This window comes from Pleuronectes platessa, chromosome 17, assembly GCF_947347685.1.
Source record: "Pleuronectes platessa chromosome 17, fPlePla1.1, whole genome shotgun sequence".
Classification (NCBI taxonomy): Eukaryota; Metazoa; Chordata; class Actinopteri; order Pleuronectiformes; family Pleuronectidae; genus Pleuronectes; species Pleuronectes platessa.
The window spans coordinates 17,129,039-17,153,899 of NC_070642.1; the positions used below are offsets into that span (position 1 = coordinate 17,129,039).

Sequence of the window (24,861 nt, forward strand, 5' to 3'; positions counted from 1 at the left end):
CACTGACGCATCTCACGCAAGACAGAAAGACCCAAAAAAAATAAAAGGAAACACTCCACGGATTGGAGGAGGATATTACAGCCGAGATCTTTTTTCTTTTAAAATCTCTCTCGCCTCTTTCTTCAACGGGACAGGATGCACGCTGGAGCGGGAGCTCCTCTGCCGCTCGCACGATCCGAATCCGGGAGCGTCGGAATTTGACCGCTCCGTGTCATTGCCCCGGTTCGCCCGGTCCCAGCAGCAGCGGGGACAGAGTCAAGCTCCGGGAGGACGCCGGGGGAAAGAGACTGTCCTGGACGGCGTGAAATGAGGAGCACATCCCGGCTCTGAGGCGACAGGGGCGGCTGCTTCAACGGCTCTCAAGGACGCACGGGGGGGGTGAAACAGGGGGAAGGAGGGGAGGAGGAAGGAGGAAAGAGGAAACGGGAAAGGGGAAAGAAGTGCCCGCCGGCCCGAACTGCGAAGCATGGAGCGGGACGACACCGACACCGTGAGCTCGTCCAAAAAGACCATGATGGCGAGGATCTTTAAAGTTCGCAAGCGGAGGGAGATGCTGTTCGTGCAGGTGTGCTTCATCTGCAGTGTCCTCTTCGTGGCGTGGGGCATGTCGGCGCTGCTGACCAAGACAGGTGAGTGCACGAGGGGAAGACTGCGGTGGAGTCATGCACACACATGCATCGGGGGGGGAATCGAACGCAACCACGGAGCTACACCTGCCCTCCATCAGCGCAGCCCGGTGGTGTCAAGGGCACGCCGGGCAGACATTGCATCCGTGCGCATTTTGGAGCAGGAGACGTCTCCGACTTGTCCGAAATGCGCATGAGACGCCTTTGATAGTGATTTTTGCCCCATTTAGGACGCATGTGTAGTTTGCGTTAGAGCATCACAGGATGCGTTAACCCCGCTGCTTCCTCCCTCAGCAGACAAAAAGTCTAATCCACATGTTTTCAGCTCGCAGGGTTTATTTTTTATTAGGAGAATAAACGCGCCTGTTAGTCGGTGTGTATATGCCGCAGTGTGCGCGCCGTGGCAGCGGCACGTTTTTTAATTTGAGAGGCAGGCTCATGGTCACGGCGCTCACACGCACACCTCCTCCTGCTCCACATGCGCACACGCACCGATCAAAAGTAACCGACCCCGCAACGAACCCCGGTTTTGGCATGTTTACGCGTTTTTAATCCAAATTGTGGCGCTTTTCTCTCCAGTGCCAGGCGCAGACATCCTCGGTCACACAACACTGGAGCTGTGGTTATCGTCGTGTCTGGCATCAGGCACACACACGCACACACATACACACGCACACAGTGGTTCACCTCGATCACACTCGTGCACCATCATCACGCTGCTGCCAGGCGCCGTAGGGTGATCGGAGGGGGATGCCGATTTTTACGCAGAGGCCATTTGGGCAAAAGCAGGGAGGGTGGGATGCTCTCTGCTCGCTCCGTGTTGCAATATTCATAGGTCGTGTCCGAGGTGTGCGCGGTGCAAACGATAGATCCCGCTGATCATGCGTGACGCGTGTGATGCCTCTTTGCAAACACACACACACATGCACACTACACACGTGTCAAAACTCTTACTCTTAGGCCCGTGGACACACTGGCACTCGGAGCATCCCACACAGCCTCCCACACGCTTATGTAATCCAACCAGCAACCTTGACATTTTGCTGGTGAAGAATGATATCTGACACACCACTGGGATCAGGGGGCAACTACAACACACACACACATATACCCAGGTTTGTCAGTGTCAACATGAATTTATATAATTTCTATTCCAGCCGCATTTTAAAATCAGGATTTTTTTGTGTGTTTTAAAGAGCAAGTGCTTCTTCTTACCCTAGCCCCCAAATGCTCAGCCCCCCCAGACCCTGTGGTGGTGTCCGTCCATCTGCAACCACTTAGGCCTGAAGGCTGGACACACGGCTCTAAAACTCGCCGCAGCTATTCGCCTGACTGTAGATCTCTAACGGATGTATCGGGAGTTTTATTAATTACATTAAAAACAACAAGAGGCTTAAAAGCTTATTCTGGAATGATATCATACAGGCGAGTGCAAATCTCTTATCTCCAAAGGCAGGCTGTGGGAGCCAAAGTAAGTCCGTCTCTAATGGCTCGCCCTTTTTTTTTTTTTTTTTTACATTTAATCAAGTTCGCCTGACCCACACAGTGATTGTCATGTGTGGGTATTTGATAGAAGGCCTTTCTCGTGAATCTCAGGCCCAGCAGCAGCAGATCTAGTGGTGGTGGTGGTTTCAAGGTGACATGCAGGAGAAGTGTTTGATGAAGGAGAAGCAGAAAATCCCCCCCATGAACCCAAGAGACCACAAAGCCCGACCTTAGCGTGTGAAAAGCTGCAGCCTTCTCATCTTCCAGCCATCACAACACGGAGCGGGCGTTCTTCACGTCAGTCACAAACCCTGAGCCGTGTGTTTGCCTCATGTGTGATGGATGGCAGTGTAACGGGAGGTGGGGGCCGCGTTGATGTGCCGAATGGTCCAGATGGATGGGATTTGATGTACTACTCCTGGGTTACATCTCCATAAAGAGGGGTGGGGCCCAACATGCTGTCGTGCATGTCGATCGGGCTTCATGTGTGATGGAGCTGGTCATGGGAGACGGTAAAACAGGTGTTTCCGAGCGGCAGGGCAGGGCCCAGCTCTGACAGGTAGCTGCAGCGGGGCTGGAGGGGATGGCCGAGGGGGGGGGGGGGGGGGGGGGCGGCAGACTGCTGGTGAGGATTCTGTCGACGGGAGGGTGAACACTCGTGTAAGGGAGCGTGTTCGCAGCTCGGGGAGATTGATGGATGGCTGTCCTTGGTCCGTCTCCTCCCGGAGCTGATTGAGCAGAGCTGCAGGGAGGATATTACGACTGTGCTGTCGTGGCCCGTTCTGTGTCCCTCTGCTGCTCGGTGCAGTCTGATGGAGGTGGAGTCACAAGCTTTTATTTCAAATCCAACCAGAGCTCATTGGTTTCTTCTCCAAAATAGCCCAGCAGATGCGGTACCTCTTTTTAATATAACCCTATTTTCCCTGTAGTTTCCAAGATATCAGCTCGGTCTCTCTCCTATATTAAAACCAAATCTATGTATATAAACCAAGCAATCTATTACGTGCACATACGTCTGCCATGGCCCAACCGTCTCCTTGTATTCAATCAAGCCAACTTGAACACACTCATAGATGTCAATCACCTAAACGTGCCATTCATTATTCCAGAGAAAATTTGTGAAAAGTCCGAAAATGGTAAAGGGGGGGAAAAACAAAATCCTGGATCCAAACCAAATTTCAATGGCTTCTTCCCTGACCCATATCTCATCTCATCCCACCCTTCCATCACGATTCGTAGCAATCCGTCCTGCAGTAGTGTAATACTGCTTTCTAACAAAACATGGCGGATGTAGTAACTTGAACCTGTAGAGATTGCAAACAACCAACAACTCACCAAATGAGCAAACTTAAATGTTGCTATTACAGCTCATCAGCCTACAGAGAGGAGGGGACTTCTTTCAATTACTTAAACATTGTCCTAATCAGTCTCCTCAATACTGTTTGGAATGAATGAAATTCTAAATTTGATAGGGCAACTAATTATGAATTATAATCATATTATTCATTTTCAACTCATAACATTTAATATGCCTAAAGTGATTAACGGGTTAGGGTTATTAAAAGTTTCAAAACAGGAAAGCAGCAGAAAGTGAACTGGTCCATTTTGGCTCTATGTAAATAAATGAATACATATGAATTTCAAAATATCCAATGATTATTTAACCACTAGACGAATCGATTTATTTTAGGATCTGATGAGATCTTGGCTCAAGGCGTCTTTTGAGATTTCCTGTTTTACCGAACCATGGAGTTCCTTTATGACGGCAGAACTCTGGTCACTGAACACAGTGAGTAGGACCAGTAGTCAGTGAGTCAACATGGAGAACAACAGACTGCAGCCCTGATTCCACGTCCAGCCTGCGTAGAAGTACAGACAGAATCACGTCCCCTTTGTTTTCCCTCTCAAATGCTTGGCAGAGAGAGCACAGTTACAGAACGTCCCCTGCATGCACACTCTCTCTCACACACACACACACACACACTGTTGTCCTGCTTTGTCTGGGTGAAAAATTGATTTCGTAGATCCTCGGTTTTATACCCATACGATTTCCTTGTGTTCAAATGATTTTACACATGACTGGCTGGAGATATTAAATTCAAATGAACTATTGTGCACAATTATCTATAACGTGAAAAAATCCACAAGCGACACCCCTGAAGTTAACTAACCATACCATACAAATTAAACATTACCAAGATGTTTAATTTGTCTGTCAAGTCTCCAGCAGTGGACAGTGATAAATACACATTGGAGGTACTTGTACAAGATTCTGAATCAACTCGTTAAAAAGCCTCTTTGATTAGCTGGAAAATGCATCCTCACAAATCCAGCTGTATTCTGAGCTCATGAAAGGTTTAGGAAATACAAGGTTCTCACGGAAAGATAATGATCTTAAGGAATATATGTATATAAATAAAAGGATATAAAGTAGTTTGAATGAGGTCAACCTTCAACATACAGCAGCAGTAATGATCCAACAATATCGGATAGAAAAGTCAAACATTTTACTGCACCACAAGAACTTTTACTCTTCATACCTAAAGTACATTTTGCTGATACATACGTTAATTCATTGTACCCTCGGCACCATTGTAAATGAGTCTTATTCCTCAATGTGTTTTCCGAGGCCCTAAATAAGTAAATAATCAATCAATAATTTAAGTTTTGTCTGTCGTTACTTGTAGCGGAGGATCTGAAAACCTCCTCCACCACTGAACGTCTCGTCATAATGGCGACTAAATGGCGTTCAATGACTAAATGCTTTGTCGTGATTCGCCAAATGTCCTTTTTTAAATCAGCGAGATGACTCGACAGTCGCCTTAGTTCCTTTAACAATTGATTTCTTGTCGAGCACAATACATTCCACCTATCCACGTCCTTCCCCCTGACATCACTTGGGACAGAGCTGTTATTGTGAGCATTGCTTGAACAGGATTAAACAGAAGAGGGGAGACCAGAGGCGGCTGAGCTGGTTAGTGAGGAGGAACAGGTTGGAGCGATGACTGGAGGGTTTGGTCTTTTGGATCGGACGACTGTGGGAAGCAGCTGCAGCCGCCTTGTGTACAATCTGTTTGTCCAGCGCCTGCTGATCTCCAGGCTGTCCCAACTATGCTGGATTAAAACCCACATTTTAATGAAGTCATTTCTGTTCCTCTGAAAATACAATCGGGTCGTCTTTTATATCCTCAATGAAATAAAGGACTACTTGTAATATCTACCTCCTCCAAGGAGGTTGGGTTTGCGTTTGTCTGTTTGTTAGCAGGATTACGTTAGAACTACTGTATGGATTATCATAAAACTCTGGAAGGATCTGGTATGAGTCAGGGAAGAACCCATTAAATGTGCGGTTCCGGATCAGGATTCGGATTCAGAGTCTTTTTATCCCTTTTAAACATTTCTAGATGATGCATTTTTTCAACTTTTTCATTTATTTCGCAGAGAAGTTTATGGACCTTGAGCAATGAGGCACATTTAGGGGAACACCGTGGCTTGATAGAATTTAAGGGAACTGTCGGGCCTTGGCGGAGGTGTGAGCTCTACTTAGTGACCTTCGAGTTGTTTTGGTTTTCCAGTCTGGAGCCATCGTGTTTTTAAGTCTCCACTCCCATCAGCTTTGTTTCAATTTGCAGGAGGCAGCTGTTCTGAGCAAAGCGCTCTGACAAACCTTCTGCAGACTGACCTCTTTAGCAACCAAATGGCAATCTGACACAGTTAGCGACTTGCTGGTGAACACAGCAGAGCATTTAGCCGCTAAAGAACCACGGATTTCCCCCGACCTCTCAGCAGAGAGCAAAACGATGCTGGAAGGGCAGAGCACATGTGTAGGGTCTTTTTTATTTATTTATGAATCATTCGTCGTTTAGGAAACAAAATTCCCACATTAATTTGTTTAAACTTCCCAAATTTGATTATTTTCTGGTCGTCTTCTCTCATTCTGACGAAAAGACGAAAGCGTCTAGATCGCCACCTGGTGGCTGACTGCAGTATAGGCCATAAACCCTGTCTCATGTTGATGGATGGGACAGAGCCCATCCATCTAATGGTCTAATACATTATTCTTAAACATGAATTCTGCCGTTTTTCTTGGTTATCAAACTATTATTTGTTCACATGTTAGTTGTATCTTTAAGTTTGGCTTATTTAGTTATTCAATGCTCTAAAAAAACCTGCCAAAAGATGGTGGTTTTCATATCTCGGACAGTTTATCAGAATTAATATCTTTTGTCTATTTCATGGCAGCATCAAATTGGGCCTTTAGTAAACGTTGTCTTTATTAGTGTGTTGCTGCCACAATCACACTAAATACTCTTTTTCCCTGATTAGATTCAGAATAACACAGGATCAACACACTACCTATCAGCTGATCACTGATCCTGTAACATGTGCTGTAAGATAAATCTCTTTTGACTGGTTTAGTTTTTCCATATAATGAGATAATGTGCGTTTCAAGGAGCAAATGTTCCTACGTGTCAACCCATTGTTTAATAAATCTGCTTTATAGAACAACTCTCTGTTCTTTCCCTTTGAAGTGTTAGTTGTCTCCTTTGTCTCCACTGTTCCTCGGTCATAGACTGAGACGGAGGCGAGACTGAGCGATCACACGCAGACACTCCCATGATTCCTGGAGACACTGGGATCATGTGAATCTAGAAAGTTTTTCACAGCCACTGTGAAACCGACAGCAAAGAGCCAGACAGAGGTGATCCGCATCACACATCAGTCCTGGGTTTTCCCCACAGAGCAGCTCATAAGTGTGTGTCCACAACAACACAGTTCAATCATCATGAAAAATGCTGCTCAGCTTATTGGCTCGATTTTACCTAATAGGTTTGGGACCGCTGGGTTTTTTATGTCCTCATTACGGAAGCTTAAGAGCAGTTTAATGAAAAATGAAAGTCGTACACTGCACCTCCCACTCTGCCGTCCCAAAACATAATGACACAGCATCTGCATTTTGATGTTATTGCTGCTGCAGGAGGAAAGTGTCATGTAGACACAAACAAAAAAACTCCAGGAAAAGCAACTTCATTTTGATAAAGGATTGTGATCATAGATCTTTTAGGTCGGGAAACATATTCTGTAGGTTTCAAAATACAATATCAGTCATTAGAGGGCATATCTTCTTATGGTAAATCAGTGTTAAAGTGATTTTTTTTTTTTATCCTCTTTGTCCAAATCAGCACCAATCCACCAACAAACCGTCAGGGGTGAAAACATAACCACCTTTTCCGATGCAAATGTGTAAAACGGGAGTTTCTATGTTTCCCTGCAGGATTTTAAATCATTTGACCTCCTACACGTTGTGTGCCGTGGACCTGGCTGCCGGAGCAGATGCAGATTTTGTGATAATCTGGTAATGAAATCTGTTTTTCTGTGGCAGGTCACGGGATGCTCGTGGAAGGACAGCCACACGCGGAATACTGGGGAAGACGACTAATGGCTTCGGTTCCAGACAATGAGACGGAGCCGAAGAACTGTTCAGAGCCAGGTACGTACAATCCACTGCTTCTGATAACAGTGGTGTAATGTGGGGATGAACCACTTGTAGTATGTTTTGGCACATTTTTCTTCTCTTTCTCCCAGCTCATAATTAAATGTACATACTAATGTAACCACAAGTGCATTATGATGTGGTGATGTCAATATTACACATGAATGAAGTGGAGGAAGATGAGAAGCTGGACAGACGCAGGATTCAAGAGATTTTGTTGATGAGAGCAGACGCTGTTGTGCTGCAAACAAAAACAATATTTCGACAGACCCCTGCTCTCTCCACCAAGGTGCAACTCCTCACCCGAATGCTCCTCTCGTCAAGAACATGTCTGACTCACACAAACTCCTGCTGCGTTTTCCATACGTGAAAGGCAAAGGCTAGAAAATGCCGTTTTCCAGAATCCATGTCTGAAAACAGCAGCTCAGGATCCAGTACTGTGTCGTAAACACTATCGGTTTGAAGATGGCAACGAGTTGTGGTCGTGTAGTTTGAGTTGATCTGCTGCTTGACTTCACCTCCTCACCGAGTCCGTGTTTCACTGCCTCAGGTTGGATCAGTCGCTCTGTACTAGGCTCTATTAAAAGAGTCGGCCATTGATTGTCTCACTGCATCTTTGGCACATTTAAAGGAAGCAGCATTCTCTGTAATTAGTTCCACTGGACTGTGTGTTGACAGCTGCTGACATCTGCACTATACACAAAACATTCATAGTCTGCATGTCATGAAGTTATTATTATTATTTGAAACTGAGGTGATGAGGAGAAATGACCTTGTTGTTGTTATTTCATGTCTGTGCCTCAGTTTAAATCATTTCTTTAACAAACACTGTTAGTGTTTTCACTGCAGCTTTTTGCCTTCATGGGGAATAATGATTTGATCCGTTGTGTTGCCGCTGCACCATTGTCACGATGGCTTTTTTATTTTTTATCACTGTAGCACATTACAGCTAAATATTTAATCGCCTCCTCTCCCGTGCGTGTGCTACATCATCTTTACTTCTCTACCGGTTATTTTTATCTCCTCCTGGTTGATTGATGACGAGCCACCTCCGCTTCCTGTAATTGCTCTGAAAAGTTTAACAAACACTAAAAAGTGTTTTTCACTTGAAACCACTGGTTCCAGCTCTTGGGATCAGACTTAAGTTTGGTTCTTTGGTCTGAGGCACTGGTCACACATCAGATTGGAGAGTCAGCGATTTGTTGGTTGGTCGATAACAATCTGCGAAAATGAACCTTTCACAGAAATCGGTAGCTGTTCTTGTGTTTGTCTATGTGCTCATATGAAAAAGGATTTTACACATTTAAACAATGCAGAAAACATGTGACCTTTTCTATTCCCTTATATCTGTATCACACCAGCCACCAAGTGTCCATCACATGGGTCGGGCTGTAGATCAGTAGTTGTGAAGAGTAAAATCTAATGTCTCATTTTGCAGCATCATGAGTGACCCACTGGGGCTGAGGACTGGAGGACAGTGAATCTGCTGCTTCACATATAAACAAGACAAACAAACTGTGACCATTTAAATGTGAACTTTCTGTATTCCAGAGTCACGGGGGGGGGGGGTTCTGTTGACACGAGCGCCAACTGACAAGATTATGTGCTGGAAGTTTTCCTCCTAATCCTCCAGGATTACCTTTTTTTTTTTTTTTTTTTTTTCTCCCCCCCATTCAAATGTCTGCTGCAGCGGAGGCAGCAGTCTTCACATTCCAAACATTTCTCATGGGTTCCATTCCCCCCCCCCCCCACCGCCCGGCCTCATCAATGTGACCTGATCATATGACTCTTTGTTCTCGGGGCTTGGTCTCGTGAATAATCCTGTCCTACTGCAGGCCCATCAGCTGACAGGTTGTTCTGGTGGCATGTGCTTGTTCTGAATGTTTGGTAAGGCTAATATATAGATTTTTGTTTGCTTTAGCCGTTACAATATATTTTGCTTGTTAGGCAGTTTAAAGTAATAGGTTCTGTTGGAAGTTTGTTTTGAAGTTGATGGTGTAGAACTTAACTGGAACTACACGGTTCACTTATGAAATCACATCACCAGGTTTTATCTCGATCTGCACTTAGTTTCAAACACTCAGTCTCCTAAACGTGTGATTTCTTTTTATTTCCGTAAAGATCCAGGACTAATTTGGTGAGAAATCGATTAGTGCTGTAAAAAAAATTGGATACGCCCCTTATCCGAAATCCGCAAGAACATTTAATGGGATCTTCCGAGAACAAATATTCTGTTAACTGTTTTTTTTTCATATTATGATCCTGGAAAAAGATTCTTGCATCTCTCAGTTTCCCCGTCTGACTCTCAGATTGTAGCTGTCATGGGTCACGCTGGCTTTCTACTCGCAGAAAACTCTTGGTGTGACTTATTTAACTGGCCTTGCACTGCTCCTGCCCTGGTGACTAATAAGATCATAATGTTATCTAACACTCTGTGAATCTGCTTCCAGCCGTCGGACAAGGCGTGAGGTCTGATTGAACGCAATTAACTTGTTGTCAGGAGGAATTATCATGAATGAAAAGAGGAATGACTCCGACTGGATGTTTATGTGGTTTTTGGAAAAAAGTGTCATGCTCCCTGCCTGATTTCTTATTTCATAAGGAAGTGATAAGACGTCTTGGTTCATGGTGAGGGAGCTAACGTTTCAGATACATCCACCACAGACATTTGTTAACATAGCAGAGATATTAGGTTTATATAAACTTCAGAGGGTCTGCCTTGATTCAGGATGACGTTGATGCAGTTTGAAATTACTTATTGATTACAGCGGTACAAAAAATACAAGGTAAAATAGTTGATCATGGATTATAATCATCCAGTGGTTACCCCTGGTCCCCCCCCCCCCCCCCCCCCATCTTAATTAAAGAGCGTGGTCCCTCAGTTGCAGGGCAGAACTTATTGATCTTGCGTAAAGATTTTGTTATGGTGTCACTCTCCACACTGTGTGGCAGCGCCGCTTGTGCTTCGATTTCCCCCGATCAAGCTCCTGCTCTCCTCCTCGCCCTCACGCTGCTTCTGTGCACACGGGAAACATCTGCAGCAAAAACATCTGCACGGGAAATCAATAAGTCCTGCTCTCAAACTGATGGACGCCACTCTGGCATGAAGATGTGGGAAGAAAACCCCCCCCATAGTGGCCAAAGTTGATTTCCAGATGGCTTCCAGAATGAAATGTATCTTCTGAGGTAAAGGCCGAGTGAGACACGTGTTTGTGCCACATGTCCGTGCGTTTGATTCCCTGTGCAGCTGTTTGTCCGGAGTTGAGGATCCAGCACTGCACTAGTGACGCCTCCGCTCTACACCTCCTCCGGGGGCTGGTGAAGCAGTAACAGTGGATGGACCCGGGCTGGTTCGGATGACAGTTACTACCGGAGGCTGTTTTTTGGTTTTCTGCTGAGCGGGTGCAGCATCTGACGGCACTCCGGTTTTAATTAGGCCGCTGTTTGTGGGCTGCGTGGATTACGCTCGGCCAGCTTTGGTCAATACGCCTTCTTACCCTCATTATTATTTCTCTGATCGGCGGGGGAGCCCTTCTCCGAGGTCGTGGGGTGCTAATGTTGTTCTACTGTGTCCTGAGACTTGTGCAGCTCAGGCGGCCATTCATCATAAGCACATAGTTTTATCGGCCGTTCAGTATTAATTCCTGGAAAACAAAATGTGCTGTTTGTTGTGCTCCTAGTGGGTAACAGTGCTCGTTGTGTGACGCGACCTCTGAATACTTTTATGAGCTGTCACATGCAGACCTTGAGTCACACCGCCCATGGTTCCATTTCCACGACAAATGGAATAGATGTGTTTTTTTTGTTGCTTTTCCTTCACGAATATTTGACAAGTAGCAGTTAAATTAATTCATTATGAGCGCTTCCAGGGGCGTGATCAGTTGTGTGTTTGCTGAGAACAACTCTGAGGTTTACACGGGGATGGAGAATGTTGTATTATACCCTCTTATAGCCGATGTCTCCCCTCCCATGTGGGACCCACCGATACAGATGGAAGAGCACAGGGAACCGGTGAGAGGGCAGAGCACCGTGGCTAATGTTCTGCAGGAGGCGTAATTTACCTTTAATAAAGACAGTGCTAACGCTATGTACTGAAAACTCCCACTCGGGTGGTATAACTGTCCCGGATGAAGTTGAGGGCCATGCACAACAAAGCAGAGGTTGCTATGAATTCATCTGATGTGATTTGATAATGGTGGTTTTTAGATATATAACTGTGGCACTAATCTGCTCATGGGGGGGGGGGGGGGGGGGGTGCATGCACATGTTGCATGTTAGGCAAGAGCAAGGAAATGGGAGGAGCTGTGGTTAAGCCCATACTGCACACAGAGTATTATTATTATTAATGGTATTTTTTTGTAAATTAAGTGTAAATACCTTTTTTTTTTTTTTTTTTTTACGATCAAATTCCTCTAATTAAATAATTTATTTAACCTAGAATAGATTATAATAATAATTCGTGGATGAATAAAACAGGAAATTACACAAATTCTTCAATTGCTTCATCGTCTTTTAATTTCTATGTGAAAGTACACATATTGCTGAATGTATGCATTTGTTTTTGTAACCCTTAGTTTTTACTGTACATTAAGGCTTGAAGGTATTTTGTAAATAAAAATGTTAATACCACAAAGCAGATACAGTACGACTCCCCCATTCACAAAGTGAGATAAAATAGAATTGTGCACACTGGAGATATATGAGCATTAAGTAACATTTTTAAATTGAATTAATTCCACCGCAAGACTTTTTACTCTTGTCCCATTTCACAGTGTAGTTTTTTTTGTAAGGACGACTGTGTGTGCGAGTCTCAAAGAAAAGGCAGGATTTGATAATGCTGAGTTATTTCTGGGACGGGTGGGGGGGGGGGGTAGCAACGGGCTAAAAAGAATTGGCGGGAGCACGAGGAGTAAAGCCGCCAGCAGGGGAGCCGTGCTGCAGGTTCGTCCACTCCAGGGAAACACCAGAAGGAGGCTTTTTAAAAGGGAATTACACAAGCGGGGGGGGGGGATTATTATGCTGCTGCGCATAATGGGAACTGACCTCGCTCTGCTTCTCGCTCGCATGCCAACAGTGGAACAATGCGGCGAGGCGAGCGCAGGCACGAGCACCTGCACTCTCCAGGCCGTGCACGTCACACAGGCCTGACCCCTTTATGTAAACACTCCTCCATTCTGTCCATCCTGAGATCCGCTGCCTTTTTAGCTGCTCGTAAAGCAAGAAGTGCTTTTCATTAGATCCGCGGAGAGGCAGCGCATCGTGATGGGTTTCAAACAGTAGCCTCTCTGTTCTCTTTGTTATTGCAGATTCATACTTCCTCCTCCCCCCCCCCCACCACCCCTGAGGGAGTTGCTCACCTATTTCTCCTGTGCACAGTTGAATGCTTACGTTTGACAGTGGTGTCCCCTCAAGGTTATTGAACCAGGGAGTCTTCTGGTCCACCGCGATGCACACACACGTCGCATAGGGGGCTGATGGGAATTCATGCTAAATGCATACATGTGCGATAGGTAGGCGAGTGTGCTCATGCAGGTGAAATCACATGTGTTTAAGTGCTCACCCGGCCGTGTGGGAACAGCTGTACATGTGACGTGTGAGCACGGGAAAGTATTGACCCAACGACAAAGGGATAATCGTGTGTGTCGACCGAGCCGCTGAGCACTTCGTGACTTGCTTCAGTTTGACCCCTCAGACTTTCCCACCAGGCGACCTGCACCGGCGTCATCGTGTTGACAAGCCGGGCCGATGTCATGATGCCCACTCATGTCTGCTGGAGCAAGTTAATTATCTAATAGGCTAATAATGACCCAAAGGAGCCGCTCTCCTCTGGAGAGTCTCTTCATTACTGTACTGAAGTGTCGCCCGCGTGGTGCTAATGACCCGACTGGTGTGTGAGTGCAGGCCGTGACAGAAGGTAGCGCCAGGCATCCAGCCACAACAACCCGCTCGTGTCGTTATGTTTTGATGTGGCTGTTTTTAATCGATGATGTTATTGTGATTTTCTGCATCAGAATGATTTTAATATTCAGTAGACGACAGCGTTCTGAGAAGTGTGGCGTTTGCAGGACTTCATCTGTAACTGGGGTTTGTGTGAGCGATGTGTTAGAGAGCGGCCTCCGCTGTGCACGGCTCTGTCAGGCCTCGTCTGGGACAACAGACGGCACCAGATACTGAGCTCCATTATGTAACAGCACCATAATATCTGAAATATTACCAGATTATGGAATAATAATTGTGCAAATGTAAAGAATGGCTCGCATGCTCTGACTTTAACACGTCAATATACTCAGGTTATCGGAGGGGATTTCAATATATTAACTAAGACCTAAAGCTGTGGAAAGTAGCCTGTGTAGAATATGTATGAGACATGAGATTTAAAAAAAGATTATTTATTTATTCATTTTAAATCACACTTCCTGCAGCAGTGATGCAAAACATAGAAAATACTTTTTTATATGAGTTGAATGCAGGAACCGGCTGTGCAAAATTATACTGGTGGGGGGGGGGGCAATTAGGTGTCGCCTTTTTAATAACGGGAAAGAGTCTTGCCAGAATTATTTGAGTTATTTAAACAAAGTTAGAGAACTAGGTCTTAACATCCGCAGTTCTCGTATCCGGGCTATTTTGGCTTCATTTTCGTTCAATGGGAGGAAGTGGAGATGTGTCGGCCATCTTTATTTACATTCTGACATGTCATCGGCTAACTTTTAAATTACTACTTTTTGTGAAATAATGTTTAATGTGATTTATTCTCACTTAAAGAACTGACGACTGTTAATGAAGCGGAGAACGACGGGCATTACTGATCTCGACCAGACGACCCAACATGCAAATGGCTGTGCTCCTTAATGGCCGACTGTGCACACTAAACCACCCATCCAGTAATTCTTGTGCTGTACCTAACTGACCCCAGTGCAGCCGGTGATGCTGTTAAAAGTATTAATGTGGATTGTGGCAGCGCTGAGTCTCGTAAAATCCTCCCAACACTTCTCGTGAGGTCTCCGCGTGGCCTTGTAATTACTTCTGGAGTTGATAAGATGAGGAGCAGAGGGTTGGGAGGTGGGGGGGTGGATGAACACAAATTGTTGCCAGTAATTTCTTGCATAAGCGGCCCAGTCAGGTGTCCAAACAGAGAATCCAGGGTTTATTTATAGATTTGTGGCTTAGCTTCTGAAAGGGACTTTTTTTATTATTTTATTTGTTTTAGTTCCTGCATGCCCTGCCAGGCCCGACGTCCTCTCGCTCGCTCCCTTCCTCCCTCGCTGGCTCCGACATAGACAGCAGAGCTACACAAACAGGACAACAGCAGGATAAAGGCTTTAGTTGTATTTTCAGAAGTGTACGATCACAAAACCTTTGTTCAGCACACTGCAGCTTATTCTGAAGGCTGTTAACTCGGCACGATTCCTTCGACACATTTACCTGAAGCTGTCCTTTGGTTCAAGGTGCCTGATGTTTAGATTTCTGTAGATCTCAGTGCTGTATTGCCTGATAGGTTTTAAATGACAAATGTATCTTTTGGGCGTTTTACTGAACAAAGGATTAACTCAGTGAAGTGCCCCCTTATGAAACCACATTTCAATTCACTACTCTGCACCACATTGCACACATCTGCCAAATGTCTATAGTGTGTCTTCATTTATTTTATTTGACGTCTGTAAAAATGGCGTTTGACCCCACAGAGCTACATATTACATACGATTCTATTTATGGGCCTCACTGAAGCGCTCCGTCTGTCCCCCTGCTCCCGTGTGCACGTCCTGTCCCGTCCTTGTGTGTGAAATGGCTGTGGAAGCATGTGCATGTCCGGTTTGACCTCTAACGCTGAGGAGACACAGACAAAACCCTGCAGACGCTGTGGAGTGGAGTGTTTACCGGGACTGGGAGGTGACCCCCTGCTTGCCCGGCGGTTCTCGGCTGCCTCAGCGACCGGCGCCCTTTAAACACCTTTTGTGAACACCTATTTTTAACGCCCCACTCAGCCGGAGCTGATTGTGTACATCAGCATGGGAGCTAAACGGTAACTAAAGAACATGGGTGGCCGCGGCATTCAATGGTTGAATTGAAAGCACCACAAGGCCGGAGAGCAGGAGGCGAACAGACGTGGAAAGGATATTTCCCCGTTTAACAGTCGGCCGTTGGAGCGCGAATGATATACAGCCGTGGTGTTTGTGGACGAGGTATCAGTGGGAGTTTAGCTTTCTGTATTGGCATCAGTTTGTTTTCAGTCACCTCTGAGGGCACAGCTGACAAATCCTGTAATTGATTGTGCCTTTGCCCGAGGCCGCCGGCTCCCTGACACGTTTAATACAGCCCCCATAAAGCCGTCGGAGATGAAATGAGCTAAAGCCGCCTGCCACACTCTGCGTTTTCAATGTCATCCAGGTGTTCTGCAGCTTCTCATTACCCTTGTGTATTAAGGTCATCATCCACATTACTTGTATGCTAAACTTTGTGTTATTCGCTCCCGTAATGAAAACCGATGCATTTGCTGTCACGATGCCTGCAAGATACCGAATCTCCTCCAAATCAAGGTCGGATTAATTTGTCTCCCACCGCCTGCAAATGGCATTGTGTTCACGGCTCTTTTGTTATGCGGCAGAGATAATGTGTGTGATGACATATGGAGATGCACCGTGTGCCACATTCCCATCCACGTGATGCAATTGAATGAAATCCAGGAGGCGTGCACGTTGATGAAGTGGACCCGGACTCGCATCCTGTGGAGTATTTGATTTGCCTGTGCAGTGTTCCAAACGCTGCGCCGACTCAGTCATGTGTGTGTGATCATGGAGTGTCATGATCAGGCGTTGTGAGGTCGGGACAGATGCAGTGAGAGGTCTCAGGTGAGCACTGTTCCACTTCATGGGTCCATATGTGACAAGGGCCCAAACCTTGTAAACAGCATTGTGTGTTTGCTGTTTTTCCAGCGCATTAATGGAAGAGAAAATAATTGTTTTTAAATCTATTTGCATTCTAGCAACTGTGGAAAATGAACTTTGTAGATTTTGAAATAGATCTATTGATGGTGAGGTTATGTTGTGAAGGAGTCAGCTGACGATCAACTGAGAGTCAAATTGCAATTGTGACGAGGCGCCGTTCACACTCAGATGTTTGACTGATTGAATCATCCCTGCCATGAAGTCATCTTTTCTTTTTTTGTTCCATTGTTAATCTGATTAAGCAAAATCCAGGGGAGAGTCCTTTTAAGGGAACAACCATGCATCTCCATGTCGGATGAAATGAAGAGATTTGATTGGTCACATCGTGTTTGTCCTTCTAAGAAATTAGCATGTTTGTGTTTGTCTCTAGGGACTGGTATCCATTCTGAACTGGTCATTCTTGGCTGGATTACGATGAGGTTTTCTACACATTCATGGTTCCCAGAGGAGGAATCCCAGTGACCTTGAGGATCCTCTGAGATGTAGAGCCACTTACCTTTTCTCTATCTTCTGGTCTTTTTCCTCTTGGGCCTTCAGCGGGTGAATTCGTCAAATACTTTGGGTTTGTGACCAAATGTCTGTAAAACTAAACACATTCCCAGTAGCCTTTAGCTAATTGGTACATGTTAGCATGCTAATACACTGAACTAACATGTTTGTCAGTGTGAGCACGTTAGCATGCTGATCTTGGCATTTAGCTCAAAGCTCCGCCGTGCCTGAGAACCGCCTCAGAGAGAGTAGCTGGCTGCTGTGTAAGGCTAACTGTAGCTTAGATAGACGTGGCTTGTGTAAGCAGCATACCGGTAATGTTGCCGGCTTGTTACAAGACGAGATGAGAGGCTGCAGATCGGGTCCAACGGGGACAGGTCGGCCGGGCAGAGGCCGGTTGGGGGTGGTGGGGAGAAGGCCAGCTCTGCTCCCCAGCCAGGTGCACTGCGGTGTGGCCGTGCTCCCAGAGATCTGAGCCGTCTGGTGGTACCACTATCCCACTGTGTTCCAGCTGGAGCTCTGGATGATGGATGACGAGTCCTCGGCATGGGACGTTTTTCTGCCCCCTGCTTTAATTCACTATGACTTCAGGCTCCAAATATAGCTCAAGCTTTTTACAACTGTTTTTTTTTTTTTAGATGCTTGATTCTCTCTTTTCCATGAATAGATATGAAGTCATCGGTCGTCAGGGGGTGTGACATACCACACAGAGAATCGGGATTTGAAGTGAATATTTTAAACCATCTCAGTTCTTTTGATAATTCAAAACCTTTGATGTCTGCGTTTCCAGACATTTTTTTTTTTGGGACGACGATCACAGGCAGCGATTTGATTTGCATTTGACCCTTTGTGGCTGTTATGCCCAGTTTCTTTCTTTTTTTCGGTAAACAAGACACTTTTGCTGTAATACATAATCCAGTGGAAAGCGATATTAGAGGAGGAGTAACTGTGCCTTGGGTGCCACCACAAAATGAAGTGAGTCTAAGCCAGCTGAGCCTCGGGGCAGCCCAGGCCTGTTCCCTTGAGCCCGACATCCGCTATGAATTCACACTGTCCTCTCTGGAACATGTACTGTCATGCTGCTGATGTGTGCTGACCCTGACGTTTCCTTCTCTCCGCAGCAATACACGAGTTCCCCGGTGACCTTTTCACCAATCCAGAAAGAAAGAGCGGGGCCATTATGCTGCACATTGTGGCGGTAAGAATACTTGGTTGGATTTAGAAGCTTTTCAAGTAGCTAGTAACCGCTTTACTGGCTTTTAAAGCCCGGAAGGTAAATTGGGGTTTTGAGAGTTGTTTCTGCCAAGCCAGATTTGAAAGAGAACTCGTGGGAAAGTTATGATCCTATTAAAACCAGCATGCACCCATGCTTTTTGTGAAAACAATATCCTATACTGGAACAGCATAAACCTTATTCAAGGCCGTACACTCATAGATATCACTCCCTTAAAAGTATATATATATATGTATATATGTATAAATTAGTCTCTAGGAAATCTGCAAGAATTTTGGGGGAAAATAAGCCCAAATTTTGCAATGTTTAAGAAAGTAATTCAAATAAATTCCCATATTTGACCCCTTGTCCAGATCTACGCCAAATTCAGTTTTCCTATGTTTTGGTCTCTGTACCATCCTGCCATGTTTGGTGGTAATCTGCAAAAACCAAACCGAGAAACCAATCCACAACAATGAAGACCTCCTTGCTGGAGGTCAGCGGCGTATTGACTCGTAAAGGTAAATAGGGAAAGAATAAAAAGCGAATAAAGCATTTAAGATAATATCCTCAACAACAACAGGTTTACTGACCTAACGGCACAGCTGATGTAAATCATTTGTGTAAGTGCATTTATACTGTAGCTCAGCCTCAGGGTCTGAACGCACATTATCACAACAGAGGCACCGCGAGCAGCCGTTCGTTTCATTTTATCACTTGGAGTGTCATAAAAAGATGATTGTCTCTAAAAGGAGAGCTTGAACTCTCTGAGTGAATTGGAAAGCTTCATAAATATGATGCAGCTTCTCTTGGTGTACGGAGTATTGTTTGAAATGGTCGCCTGACTCATAAGAACAGTGCAGATAAGGTGAAGATTAAGCAAAAGGAGTTTGAGGTGCTGAAAACCCTTGTTTATATTGCTTCATGTTAAGCTCTTCTGACTTTGACATAACGACTTCAGTAACGTTGTTAACTGACACACAAACGCAGAGGAACACAACCTCCAAAGCTTTCATATTACTGCTGGAGAGGTGCTGAAGATTTGTAATGTGTTATTATTGTTGAAGTAAAGGATAGTTTGACTTTTTAGTAAAAATTCTCTTACGACCCCTTTGCTGCTGCTGCTGCTCAGCAAAGGAAACATTGAACAGGGACATGTAAAGAGAATTTCATACTGAAAAGACTCTTTCATATAACAAGGAGCAAAAAGTCTCATCATGGCCCCTTACAAACAAAAACGGAAAAATATATAGAAATTATAATGACCTTAAATTGTACTTTAGCACTTGGATATGCTGGAGTTTTATTGAAATAATTTCTAATGAGAAACTGCTCATAAAATCACCACAAAGTAAATATTATGATCCCTACAGCCTCTCGTAGTCTGGTCAGGTTCGTTTATCTTTTAAATGCAAGTAGCTGAGATTTTAAAGATCCTGTTCTCCCACCTGAACCTTGGCCCAGACTTTATTCTGCACACCCTCGAATATATGACTCAATACAAACATGACTTACTGTCCTGGCTTCAATACAGAGCCGAGGACAAAGTGTGTGTGTGTGTGTATGTGTGTTTGCACTGCGGTCCTGCACTGCCCCCTGTGGATAGCATAGAGCAGAGCACGCCTGCCACAGCTGCCTGGCCTTGATGATGTCACAGCTGATCTATAATTTATAGATTTTTCTCCTCAGCTACTGAAATAGCAGCCCCCCCCCCCACACACACACACACACGCAGCAGTGGTGTGCAGGTCCCGTAGGTTTTACCCATCGTAAGGGAAAACGTCTCTGAACTGAACTGACGGTTTAATTTAATGCCGTTTTAAATTTAAGTGGATGCTGTGCTTAAAATTCCCCTTCACTCGTCCTTTAGCCCAAAAACATCTCTGCTCTGCCAAGTCTCTGTCACTGATTTATTAACATGCACACACACGTTCTGTTCTGCCCTTCTCTCTCTCTCTCTCACACTCAAACTTAACTCTGTCCGCAGACCCTCTACATGTTCCTGGCCCTCGCTATCGTGTGCGACGAATACTTTGTGACCGCGCTGGAGAAGATCTGTGAGGTACAGGGTTGTTTTGTAGTCTTTAATCTTTCAGTGTTTGAGGAACACAACGCTGGCCTGTCTGCATGAGACGCCCGTCTTTGTGTTGTTTTCCGCAGAAACTCGATCTGAGTGAAGATGTTGCCGGAGCCACCTTCATGGCAGCTGGCAGTTCTGCACCAGAGCTCTTTGCATCCGTCATTGGTAAAGACACACACACACACACACACACACACACACATTCCTACATACACATCTATACCGGGTGTGCGTGCACGATTGCACGACATTCCCAGATGGTTGGTGTCACTGCTGATTCTGATTGGCCGACTCCCTGTGTGCAGGTGTCTTCATCACCCATGGAGACGTGGGGGTGGGCACCATCGTTGGCTCAGCAGTCTTCAACATCCTCTGCATCATTGGTGTCTGCGGGATCTTCGCTGGACAGGTGTGTGTGTGTTTGTGTGTTTGTGTAAGTTTGTGTGTGAGGCAGTGACTTACCGCTGTGGCTGCATCATCCTGTTTATTTATAGCACATGTGTAGCAGAAGTTCCTTTTCGCTGAGGGGAAACAAAGCCATCTGCCTCAGTTAGTTTTCTCAGCCCTGGTGGAAGTGGAGAATGAAACTCTGGAGACATAAACTGATAATAGTTCAGATTTGCCCCCTTCTCTTTCAGTCAATCCAATATATGTAACATATGCTGTGTGTAGTGTAATTGTCAGAGTACTCTGTCAAACTTGTAATCATAGATGTCTGCACTTTTCCTTGTGAAACCTCAGGTGGTGATTCTGACCTGGTGGGCTGTTTTCAGGGATTCCTTCTACTACACCCTGTCCGTCTTGGCTTTGATTGCAGTAAGATCAACACGTGCATTATTTACAGTGGGCACCCACTGGCACTTTCTTCTTTCAATGTCGTTCCATTTAATCTAAGAGAAGTGTTTCCCATTTTTCAGTTCATCTACGACGGGAAGATAGTTTGGTAAGTTTAGCTCTTCAGCCCTAATTTCTAACATTTGCATGATCTAAAATATTTAGGATATATTCGTATTAATTTGCGGTTTTTTGTGTATTCATTCCTCCACCTTTTTACTTTTGTTTTCATCAGGTGGGAGAGTTTGGTGCTGGTGCTCATGTACGCTGGGTACATCCTCGTCATGAAGTGAGTTCTGCACATTCATATTCTTAAATTGGTTCTCGTCGAGTAACGCCGTGGCCATAAGAAGCTGAGTGTGTGCGTCGGGGGGGAAATGCTCACACACACTAACACCTGAGAGCCTCTGAGGATGGCCACCTAGAGGAGGGTGGGCATCCAGCTGGAGGGGGGGGGGGGGTGTCTCTGTCACGTCCCCCGTCCAGATGTTTGCAGCAGATTCCACTCGGGAGCACTTCTGGTGAAACATGTTGCTGCTCCACGGAATCAGGCTGCAGAGAAGTATGATTTCTACAAAGCGTTTGGTTCAACTTCGACAAATTACAGTTCACTTCACCTAATAATGAACTTTAAAAGTCATGTGTAACTAATGGTCGTCAGTAGAGGGCATAACTCCGCCAAGCCCTAACAGTCCCCTTGAATTAAATCAAGCTGCACATACACATTGGTGTCAGTCTCTTAAAGGTTAAGTGTGGAGAGTTTAGTGACATCTAGTGGTGAAGCTTCATGTTACAGCTGAATACCCCTCAACTCACCCTCAACTTCCAAACATGAAAGTGAGAGGACCTGCTCCTGTTGTAAATCTTAAGTATTTCAATATAAAAGCTCCATTCAAGGGTAAAGAAAATAATAATTTGTGCAATTTAGATGAAACGCACAAGCGAAAACATCACCAGTATTATGATGTATACATTTTCTGCCAATAGATCCCTGTCACAAAGATCTTATACACTGAACCTTTTTAATATGACAGATTTGCTTCTTGCCAAGATCCATGAACCAGGGAACTTGGTGAAAATGTTGTTTCAATAACTGTGGACTCTGTTAAAACAAATCGACACGTGTGAAAGCCTGAACTTCTTGGTGGAGGCCACAATACTTTAGTTTCATAAAACATGATTTGTCATAGTTAGGTATGAGGGTCTTTCTTTATTTGAATCATGATTAAAGGGATGAGAAGCGAATTGTGATGATTGTTACCTGAATCATTTTTGCGGTAACACTCTGCTCCCCTGTCTTTTACTGTATCTGTCAACATGGAGCTTGTTGGGGCGTCTGCAGCCTCCTCTTACATCACGTTGTGTCTTTCCAGTCCAGACTGCCCAGCTGGTAATCTGTGTTACACTCAGCAGCAGTCTGCTCTCTCGCTGCCATAAGAGTTTAATCTTTCTCCCTCTGCAGTGGCTAAGAGCACAGGCTTAACCGGATCACCCCTCTCCTTTCTCATTTGGAGGAGAGCAAAAATAAAAAGTGCCCGCTGTAGGAAACGCTGTTATGTCTCCCCTGTCCCAAAATACCCACCGACACTTTGGTGCCGTTCAAAACGGAGCAGAGTGGGTTCAATACAACACAAGCTCTGCTCCGAGGTGACCTTCCAGGGCTCGGCTGTTTTTCTGAGCATAAGGCTCACATGCGGCAAAATGTGAGGACACGAAACGGCAACCTAATTACAAAGATCGGCTTATACAGTGGAGAATAAGTTCAGTTAAGTTTAATTGGGCCCAAAATTGATAGATGTGCTCCTTAAAGCAGCAGTTTCTTTAGCTCCAACTTCAAATGCAAGTGTCTGTTTTTCGTGACTTTAAATTTTTTGTGAATAATTAGACTCAGTGTCATTTTTCACAAGCAAAACAAACCTTTTAAGTAGCATGACCCAGCTAACAACATGCTTTAGCTACTGGAACCAAAAAAAAACGTTTCTCTTTTCATGTGAGGTAAGATTATTAAACTTTATTTATTTTGTGTTGTATTTTGGCCTCTGTACTTAACAATTTGTACAAAAACAACAACTTCCATGCTTAGACTCGCAGTTCACACACAGAAAGTGAATATCAAGTAAAGTGTGGAATTCAAACGATAGAAGTGAATCTTTCTATATGTGCACTGAACCACATTCAGTTCAAATGCTTGCTCCTGATGCTGGAACCCGAGTTCCGCTCAGCACATTATGTTGAAAGGCAGCAGCTCTGTGTTTTTCCTGCGAGGCTCTCTAATGGTCTCATGGACGCCGCTGATGAAAGTCTTCTGATTGGTTCTGTGAGCATTTCAGATTTCTGCAGAAAAAGCGCATTTCATCCGTTTTTCTCTTTAATGCTGATGCTGGTTTCCAGAAAGTAGGCCACCTTAGCTGTACGTTCATTATAACAGCAGTATGGCGTGTAAACACTTTACTCTAACTAATTCACACGTGCTATATTTCAAACCAGCGGGAGCCTTTTCATCTGCAGCTCATCCTTTAAACCTTATTTTACCAATTTGAATCCTGACACTTTTTCTTTAATCTTGTTTGTGTCTTTCTGGGACTCTCGTCTGAACTGCTTCAGCGTCTCTAATGTCGGGATTATGCTCCATCTGTTTACCAGATTCAACTCCAGCATGCAGAGGTTTTTCATGGGGACGAAGAAGAAGAAGAACGTGGCGAATGGTAACGCCGCGGCCAGCAGTGAGATGGAGGATGGTAATACTAGTTATGACAATGTTTGGGATGACAACCCGTCATTGCCTTTACTCTCGAAAGGTAAGGTTAACCAGACAGGCCGGGGAACCCAAGACTGTGTTGAAATCAATGGGATGATTTGGCTTTGCTTCCCTGGAAGTCTGTTTCCTTTCTGCAAGATCGTGGCTTCACCCTCTGCCTCTTTCTGCTGAACTAACTGGAATTCCTTCAGCTCATACTGGGAGATAAGCTAATTTGCTTTCCTTGCTGACAGAGGAGACGATTGACACTGATCACTTTTGATTCATACTAGTACATTAAGGATCTTGTATGAATTTATTAACCAGATTCATGAACTTGAGAGGGATTTGCCGTCTCTAATGTCATGTTGGGCTTTAACCTCCTCGTCGCCTCTTCTTCTCCTCCAGCCCTTTGACTTCTCAAAAACTTTTCTTCTCTGACATTTAACCTGAGACGTTTAACTCTTCCCACTTTTGGCTGCTTTAGTTCTAACATGCCTGTCTGTTTAGCCTTACTAAAACTTGTCTTGCTTTGTTGTCAACAGTGTTGTGTTGCTGTGTGCGCCAATTCTCTCTGCTCGCACACTTCTTTATCTCTGCCGGTCTCTGGGGCGCAGACCCACTCACTCCTGAAGTGGTAATGAATTTCACAAGAGGAAGTGTTGATGCCAGCTCTGTTTACACCGTTAATTTATGTGCATTCTTGCATAATAAATCCAATTAAGGCGAAAATAATAAGCACACTGTAGAAGTTATTATTCCCCATATGCTGTATCTTATTGCAAAGAGGAAATGAGGAGTTATGTGATGCCAATAAAATATTTTCACAGTATGTATTATTGTCAGAACAGAGATTATCTGAAGTGAAGGTTTGAATAATAGTCAGAGGTTGTGAGGTCAAGGATGCAAGAGGTCACAGATTCCGAACTCAATCTCCAAGTCGGTCCATACATATTCACAA

At 44.8% G+C, this 24,861-nt stretch overlaps 1 protein-coding gene across 2 annotated transcripts in view; it reads left to right on the forward strand.

Moving 5' to 3' along the window:
* Window positions 1-403: 403 nt before the first annotated feature.
* Window positions 404-24,861, forward strand: part of slc24a4b (solute carrier family 24 member 4b) — a 34,088-nt gene continuing 9,630 nt past the window's right edge. For both annotated transcript variants that reach the window (XM_053445818.1, XM_053445819.1), the window contains exons 1-10: window positions 404-629; window positions 7,495-7,602; window positions 18,158-18,234; window positions 20,237-20,311; window positions 20,410-20,494; window positions 20,635-20,738; window positions 21,071-21,145; window positions 21,247-21,272; window positions 21,399-21,452; window positions 23,807-23,961. In XM_053445818.1, the coding sequence (XP_053301793.1) occupies window positions 467-629; window positions 7,495-7,602; window positions 18,158-18,234; window positions 20,237-20,311; window positions 20,410-20,494; window positions 20,635-20,738; window positions 21,071-21,145; window positions 21,247-21,272; window positions 21,399-21,452; window positions 23,807-23,961 (922 nt within the window). In that variant the 5' untranslated portion in view covers window positions 404-466. The remainder of the gene's footprint in view (window positions 630-7,494; window positions 7,603-18,157; window positions 18,235-20,236; window positions 20,312-20,409; window positions 20,495-20,634; window positions 20,739-21,070; window positions 21,146-21,246; window positions 21,273-21,398; window positions 21,453-23,806; window positions 23,962-24,861) is intronic.